Source organism: Littorina saxatilis, linkage group LG17 (assembly GCF_037325665.1).
Source record: "Littorina saxatilis isolate snail1 linkage group LG17, US_GU_Lsax_2.0, whole genome shotgun sequence".
Taxonomy (NCBI): Eukaryota; Metazoa; Mollusca; class Gastropoda; order Littorinimorpha; family Littorinidae; genus Littorina; species Littorina saxatilis.
In genome coordinates, this window is record NC_090261.1 from 22,919,646 (window position 1) to 22,928,395 (window position 8,750).

General features: G+C 44.1%; 1 protein-coding gene across 1 annotated transcript; it reads right to left on the reverse strand.

Moving 5' to 3' along the window:
• Positions 1-1,346: 1,346 nt before the first annotated feature.
• Positions 1,347-8,549, reverse strand: LOC138952445 (microtubule-associated protein futsch-like). The gene is made up of 3 exons (XM_070324117.1): positions 4,725-8,549; positions 3,871-3,959; positions 1,347-3,284 (listed from the first exon to the last, which is right to left on the reverse strand). Exons 1-3 carry the CDS (start codon positions 8,530-8,532, stop codon positions 2,427-2,429), a joined length of 4,755 nt encoding a protein of 1,584 aa, XP_070180218.1. The 5' UTR covers positions 8,533-8,549; the 3' UTR covers positions 1,347-2,426.
• Positions 8,550-8,750: the final 201 nt, after the last annotated feature.

Here is an 8,750-nt window from a genome sequence, read left to right on the forward strand (position 1 = left end):
TTATCACAACTTTTAGCAAGAATGAGTTGAAGAAAACTACACATGTGGAGAAATACAAGATCAAGTAATGAATATGGTGGTACATTGTACTTGACTGCTGTAAAAAAAAAAATTTTTAAAAATCTCAGAAAGTCTGTGGAATGAGTGCCCCTTTGACTGTGACATTCTCACAGTTACGATTTTCATCACTGAAGCAGAGACATACATACAGAGATGTAATGATGCAGACTCTCAGTGTATGTGTAGTGTATGTGTGTGTGTGTGTATGTGTGCGCGCTCTCTCGTCTCTCTCTCTCTTTCTCTCTCTCTTGAACGTGTGTATTGTCAGGCAAGGCACAGCCTACTGCACGCTAAGCCGACACTGATGTGATCAACTTTGCCTGAATGCTTGTTATTTATATATATGCATCTATACACTTTTTACCAGAGACATAGGTATTTGCCATATATTTTTGGCCGCCTGTGATTTTTCGTCAGTAAAATTATGTGAATTTGGGTTTAACTTTGAACGTCCCCTCCTCCCAACCCTCAAAGAAGTGTTGAATGAATGGTACACGGTTTCTTCATGGTATTTGTTATTGTAGCAGTTACATGTTTGCTTTGTAATGTGTTATACAGGCTTTTCTAGATGCATCAGTCGATTTCAGTGTGTTTATGGGCAACTTTACAAATTGAATAAGGTGGTTCAGTTCAACGTTTTAGTTTTGTTTTCTTCTTTTTTTGTGTTGCTGTATTAATTATTTTTCATGTTTTGTTTGTTTTTTTGTTCAGAATAGCCAAATGGCTAACCCAGTACATTGGTTACTTCAGTTGGTTTTTGTGCACATTACGGTCTCAGAGAGGGAGAGCTGTGTGTGTGTCTCTCTAAATTGACAGTTGTCCTCAGTTTGTATTATTCACCCGATTTCTTTATTTGGTGTTTAATGTCGTTTTCAACCACGAAGGTTATATCGCGACAGGGAAAGGGGGGAGAGGGGATAGAGCCACTTGTCAATTGTTTCTTGTTCACAAAAGCACCAATCAAAAATTTGCTCCAGGGGCTTGCAACGTAATACAATATATTACCTTACTGGGAGAATGCAAGTTTCCAGTACAAAGGACTTATCATTTCTTACATACTGCTTGACTAAAATCTTTACAAAAATTGACCATATTCTATACAAGAAACACTTAACAAGGGTAAAAGGAGAAACAGAATCCGTTAAGTCGCCTCTTACGACATGCTGGGGAGCATCGGGTAAATTCTTCCCCCTAACCCGCGGGGGGTGTTATTCACCTGATAAAAGTGCAAAATCAACAACCTTCCATAACTATCAATCAACATTTTTGAAATATCAACACAGAAATATGTTGGATAATGTCAATTTATTTTGAAGAACAAAATCAACAAGCAAAGGGCAAACACTACAAATGACAAAATAGGCAATTAGAAAACCCAACCTTGCCTTCAATAGATCAGGACTTACAAATTGACAAAACATTGCCTTCAGTAGATCAGTACTTACAAATTGACAAAACATTGCCTTCAATAGATCAGTACATACTTACAAATTGACAAAACATTGCCTTCAATAGATCAGGACTTACAAATTGACAAAACATTGCCTTCAATAGATCAGGACTTACAAATTGACAAAACATTGCCTTCAATAGATCAGTACTTACAAATTGACAAAACATTTCCTTCAATAGATCAGGACTTACAAATTCACAAGCATAAAGGCACACTTCTTCCCATGTGAACAGTTTGTTAAACCATCTTAGAAGTAGTGTACATTTTAAATGACAGAAAGAAGATTCAATCAACAAACCATATATTTGATCACATTTTGTGTCAAAAAAATATGCTGTGCTTGCATACTAATCAAAACAAAAAATACTGGTTTAGAAATACCATGGCAGGTGTTGAAATAAATATACACGAAAGCATAACAAAATGAAACCTAAGACAACCAGATTATTTTACATATTGTTTGCAAAGTATAGACCTTATTGACATTTTTACATATTCAAGAAACGTGTGTGTCTGGCTGTGTGTCTGTCTGCTGATGTGTTGGTCAGTCTTCAAGGGAAAAGGTATTTGTACACAAATGAGAGAGAAAAGAAGAACAAGAGCAAGTAAGAGACAAAATAAGAGAGAAGCAGAAGAACAAGAAAAAGATGAAAAACGATCAACAAAACAGGTTCCATTGCAGCACCTGGAAAATGAAACTGGAATTCAAATTCAAAATCAGCCAAAAGCAAGTGCACACATAATTAGTCTATGTACATGATAAGGCAGGAGAAAAAGTCTGCCTAATGCTGATGCAATTTGTGTTATATTTCTCAAGTACACGTTTCCTTGATGTCACATCAAAATAAAACTGAAGAAAGAAAGAAAAAACTACAAGTAAATCAAAAAGAAAAAAATCACTCCTGATTGATGTCTATATAATTCCACTGGCAGTCAGTCTGTCAATAAGCACTGCTCCAGATGTCGCCTTGTTGTTTGTCAAAGTTGGGTCCTGACATTTTCGTCGTGGCATGCAGCATGCCCTTTCACATATTTCACCCACCTCAGCAAATCCTTCATCCCCCCTTTCTTCGTTATCTTCAGATTCCTCATCGTCATCACCGAGCGAGAACATCACCTTAGTGATGGCAACCTCTGGCTCGGGACCGATGATGCCCGTAATTTCTCCACAGATGATGATCTCCTCATCCTTGCCGTCTGCGGGGGCAAGCTCTTCCGGGTCAGGTTCCTCACTAGCATGAACCTGACTAGCTTCCGATTCGTATGGTTTTGTTGTGTAAAATGTTCCTGGTTTCTCAGAATGCAAGCGCTGCATCTCTTGGTTTGCTGCTGGTTCAAACTGCTTGGGTCCGTCGTCGATCGTCTCTTGCTTGTCCATGTTCTCTGTTGATTTTTCTCTTTTGTCCAACAGCGGCGTAGATAAATAGGTATGATCTGACATTTCCAGCTTTAGGACCACCTGCAGGGGAGTTGAGCTTACCTCCTCAATGATGCATTGGAACTCTGGTGACTGTTCTAGGACCCCATCCTCTGCATCTGAAGGTGCAGGACAAACTTGTGTGTTTGTTTCACATTGTCCGTTTTGTGTGCCTTCCTTTGAAACAGCAATTGCTGGTGATTCAGAAGCAGAAGAATCAGTGTTGACCTCATGCGGCTCTGTAACCTTTAATTCTGTCTGTTGTTCAACAGATGAGGTGTCCGCTCCTGAGCCTTCTGCAGGTGGTTCTTTTTCTTTTTGCATGGGGACGGTGACGTCCAGGCTGGTCAATTCCTGTAGTGAATAAAAAAAAACCACAGATTAAATATTACATCCAGTCGCAGCTGACAGTATCCAACTTTGATAAGCTGAAGACAATTTCTGGAATTCTTATTCATTTTTGAAACAGTCTTGTAACCCATGATTTGTTATCTTTTGAAAGGCATCCATTTTAAATATTATTAAGTTTCATACATAAAAATGTGTTAATTTTGTTATTGCTTTGCGAAAAAGTGTAGTTTTTAGTATGCTGGAAAGGCGAGGGAGTACACACACACACACACACACACACACACACACACACACACACACACAATTTTAAAAATAAAACTGCACACATTGGTCGAGTTTAAATAGCACAAATATAGACTTTTAATTGGGAACTTTAAAAGCGTTCATTTCTTCTTCTTCTTCTTGTCGATCACTCAGATGGAAACGCCGGCTCTCCGCGCAAATGTTGCCGTGCGCTGTAGGTCGTCCAGACTGCCAAAGAGCTTCCCTTGCACCGTGGTCGCCTCCGCCCAGATCTGGCTCCTGAAGCCATCGTGTAGTGGGCAAAGCGTTCATTTAAAAACAGCATATATAGAAGCAGGAAACTTACGCCATTCTCTCCTGGAGAGACAGACTGCCCATCTGAAGGTTCACCCGTGTCCTCGCCTTCATCGGGTAGTCCTCGAGCCTTCATACCTGCTGTTTGACAATGATTGGCACACATCTGAGATGTTATTAACTGCCGACATGCTAGTAAATAACGTTAAAAAAAAAAAGGATACATGCAGTGACAAGAATATTTTCAACCTTGATCGTCGTGCAGTCAGTTGTATCGGTAAATCAGACATTTCTCTGTCAGACTTAAAAAGGTTAATCAAAAATGTGAACAAATTTTGCTTAACACTTTCTACCCCAGCTATGTTGACCCAAGTTTTTTTTTTTTAGCCGAGACCAGCTGTGCTGCAGCAGGTCACTCAGAATTGTAGTAACTGTGTAGTAACTGTATCAACATGCTGGAATGCAGGTGTTAGACAGACGTTGGAGGAAACGACTGAAGCTAACAGTCTGAGCAGATATATCCGTACCTGGTAAGATAGAGCCATATGAGTGGGTACGGATATATCCGTACCTGGGAGACAATGAGTTAAATGGCAGAGAATCTGATCATACAACTGAAACTTTTCTTTGTCAATGTCATACTGTTTATGATTCGACTATTAGTTTAGCGGCAATGTTAAACACAAATCTGAGCATCCATTACAGCAAAGAAAGAAGAGATAGATTTGGTCAAGCTGCTATAGACAAACAGAAAGGTATGCTTACAGCTATCTCCAGAATTAGCCCCATGGAAGCGACGTCACATTCTGAAAGAAGAGTGAGATTTTCAGATTCATTCAGTGTGACGACAAACCTTACAAAGGGCACATTCTGGAGATCGCCACGTCTGCTCTAGCCTTTGCTTACCAAGAACTTCAAGGACGTGCTTCAAGTTGGTCTCCGGTTTCTCCTCCAAAGGCTGCTTTGGTTTCTCCTCAAAATGCTGTTCAAGTTTCTCCTCCAAAGGCTGCTCTGGTTTCTCCTCCAAAGGCTGCTTTGGATTCTCCTTGGAAAGTTTCTCCTCGAGAGGCTCCTTTGGTTTCTCATCCAAAGGCTGCTCTGGATTTTCCTCTGAAGGCTGCTTTGGTTTCTCCTCAAAAGACGTTTCTAGTTTTTCATCCAAAGGCTGCTCTGCTTTTTCCTGGAAAAGGTGCTCTAGTTTCTCTGCAGAATTTTTCTCAGTCTTCTCTTTAATGGATTCACTATCCTTTTTGATTTCTCCCCCTTTCTGTTTGATAACTCCACTTTCTTCATTCTCCGATGTAATTTGGGCATTTTTCTGGGATGTGGCATCTTCTGCAGGTTTGAAGTCAGAGCTACAGCTTTGTTCTATCTCGTTTGTCTCTGAAACAGCCAGACCAGAAGCGCCGAGGTTCTCCGCTGGACCACTGGACGTGTCTTTTGGTGTAGCATCTCCTGTTTTCTTGTCTTTTGCAGGCTTTGGCTGTTCGACTTTTCCTGCAGAGTTTTGTCCAGCCGTTGAGGCAGCCTTTGCGGGTTCCTGAGCCTTTCTCTGCTGGTCAGCAGATTGTTCTGGTTGCTGCCCCTTGTGTGACTCTGCCTTTGGGGAGACAAAACTCCCGTCTCGCTGGCCGACATCTTTCATCTTCTTCGCTGGAGTGGGTCTTGACTCATCCCACTGCCAGCTACGACGCCGAGACATAGGCCCCCCGTCGTCATAGAAATCTCTCTCCTGCCCGTTTCTAGGTGATGCCCTTGTCCACGTTCGGTCCTGATGGTGACTATGGTTGTGTTCCAATGATCCTCGCTTATGAGAAAGTGACATTGACTTTGCTTGGCCTTGGTCTTCGCGGTCGTAAGGCTCGTCTCTTTGGCCCGTGAATCTTCTCCCGTTTCGTCTTCTCCGTCGTCTGTTCTCCGGAGGTGATATTTCTGTCTTGCTTGAATAATCTGAACCACTAGGACTCACAGAAGCTTTCTTCGGGTGCAGCGATGAAAAACCTGGTAACCTTGCTTTTTCATGGTTTTGACTTGGAGCTACCGACTGCTTTGGGGAGGCTGATGCCGCACCAGGGCTCTTTGAAACAGATGGACCTTTTGGAGAGCTTCTTTCGCTAGGTTTAGACAAAGCGCCAGCTGGTGATTTCGGTTCATTGGGTTTTGGCGGTACATTGCTTCTTGGTGACTTCGAACCTCCTCCGAACTCCCTTCTTAGAGCAGGCCGGGGTTGTTTCGACTCAGGAGGCTGATGAGGACTTCGGATGGACCTGGTGTGTTGCTGATCCTTAGACTTTTGTTGTGTTCCACGATGTGACTCCTTTGAAGCTTGTTCCTTTGTTGGTTTACTCTGCTGGTACCTCGGTGATCCTTGCTTTGAATCTTGGAATGAGGTGGACTTTGACTTGAGCTTAGCCCGAGTTTCACCGGCATCATGGACTCCACTGGCAATAGCAGTCTGTGCTGCGGTTGACTCTGCGGTCTCTGTCGAGTTGAACTTTGATGGCGCAGATTGAGCTGGCTTGGCATCTTGTGTCTTTTCAGATTCTGGTTCAGATTTCTGGTTTTTGATTTCTTCAACTTGCTTCTTTTTCTCCTTATCATTCATTGAAACAGGGTTGTTTTTACTATCTTGGACCTCAATGGCAAGAGATTCTTCTTTGGCAGGCCCTGTTGTTGCATCTTTGTTTCCCTCCTGCATTTTTGAAGCTGACGACGTTGATGCAAGGGTTGTGCTGGGGGCATTCTTTGCTTGAGCATCTGCTGAAGTTTCCTCCCTTTGGTCCTTCTTTTCTACTACTGTTGTTGCAGGGATAGTTGTCTGTTGGAGTCCTTTCTGACCTCCATGTCCCTTTTGAGTAGATGCCGGTGGTTTTTCTTCCTGTTCCTCCACTGATGAGTTGTGCGTTCTTTGTAGGATTTTCTTATCTTTTGTCTTGTCATCAAGAGTAGCATCTGAAACTACTGGGCAGGTCTTGGTTGACGAGAGACTTGGTTCTCCTTTGGCAGGTTTATCATCCTGCTTCTTGTGCTGGCCAGTCGACTCCTCAATACCCTGCTCATGACCATGAGATCTTCTTTTACGATGATGTTTGGATCGCTGTTCCAGCTGCTTCCACTCGTGAACAAATCCTTTTGGCGCAGACCGGCCCATGGTGTCTTGCTGGTTCTCGTTGGCCTGTTTTGTAGGTGTTACTGAAAATGTTACTTTGTGGCCAGCCTCGCCAGATTCCTTGCCTTGCTTTTCTTTAGGTTTCTTCGTGTCACTTTTTGGAGTTGATCTTTTAGGGGATTTGCTGCGTTTCGTTTTCTCAGCTTCTTGCTTATCCCCTTTCTTGGACAGAATGTTGCCGTTCTCATCTTCAGACGATTTCTCGCTTGCGGTTTTTCTCTGAGGGGTAGAATTAGTAAGCTTAGAATTGCCAGACTTGGCAGCAATCTTGTCACCTTGGTAGAGGACTTCCTGGGTGATGTCATGCTCAGAGTATTGGTAGCTTTGGTTCAGACGAGGTGTTACATTGAGATCCTGGCTTTGGAAGCTGTTCGAGCTTTGGTTCAGTCGCGGATCTCTCCTGGGGCGAACTGGCTGCCGACGCTGTGGGTACGGTGTTCTGAAGACTTGCTGAGTTCCTGGTGTTCCAGGGTACACTTGCTGTTGTTGCTGTTGTTGCTTGGCGTAGTAGCATTGTGGAATGTGGGGAGAGAACCCAGGAGCGTAGCTGTAACGTGGAGTGCTAGCCTCTTTCTGCATGAGCTGTTGGAGAAGTACTTTTGCTTGCTGGTAGCTTTGGTTGAGGTTCCCTTGCCCGTAAGCCTGCAGCATGTTGTTGTAGGTTGACACCTGATCCTGCCAATTCTTCTGGTGAGCTGCCACTAGCAGCTGTTTCGGGAGTTGTCGGTACGCCTCGAGCAGCCTGGCGATCTTCTGCTGCAGGTCTCCATTTGAGCTCTGTGGGTAGTTCGGTCGCACAGGGGTTCTGGTCTGGGTCATGGCACTGGCGGCGCTGTACTGCTCGGCCAGTTCGTGCTCTTTCAACAGCTGCAGAATCTTCATTTGGACCGTCTCTTGCTCCTTGATGGTGCTCGCCTGTGCCTCTCTCATCCTTTTCTCTGCGTCGAACTTGATAATGTGAGCAGCCTTGATCATCCTGTCTCGCTCCAGTATCTTTTCCTGCTCCAACCAGTCTCGCTCAACCCCTGGCGGGTTGTTGTCCACACCTGCCCTCAACTTATCTGCCCCTGCTGGCTGGCTCAAGTAGGCACTCATCGGAGACTGTGGCGACATTGCCATTCGCTGTTGCATGGCCGGATGAGGTGTGCCATGAAAGTACGGCGTTTCCTGCTGCTGCAGATGAGGGGTTCCAGCATACAATGTCTGTGCCGAGGAAGGGGTGGTGTAGCCTGGAACAGGAGGGAGGCCACTCGCGGGCGAAGGTCCACTCTTCCTCTGCCACCAGTCCTGTCGGCAGTTCTTCTGCAGCTCCTGGCGCTGCTGGTACTCGCGTTGCATGTGCATCTGCAGCTGGATTCGCTGGGGGGAGAGGAAGGGCACCTGAGACTGCTGAAGCAGTTCCTCCATTGGTGGCTGGTGTTGACCGGCTGATTGGACGAGCTTCTGGTACCAGGACTGCTCCTTGTTGGCACTGACGTTACTGCTAGCTGCTAGGATGCTGGAGTCTCCAGAAACGATTTTTTTAGGAGAGGCGATGCTTGACATCCTCAGTCACTCACTGCTGCAAAATACAAATGTAAAAAAAATATTGTTTTGGATCGCAATATGTATCCTCAAATTAAATTCATTTTCTGACCGAGTGAATCAAATATAAAAATCAAATGAGTAATTTTGTAACTAGTGCACTAGTGATACAAGTTCAGAAAATAGAAAACAAGGGGGGCAGGGGGTCCAGGGCGCCAGTAGATCAAGGGGCAGCCTCC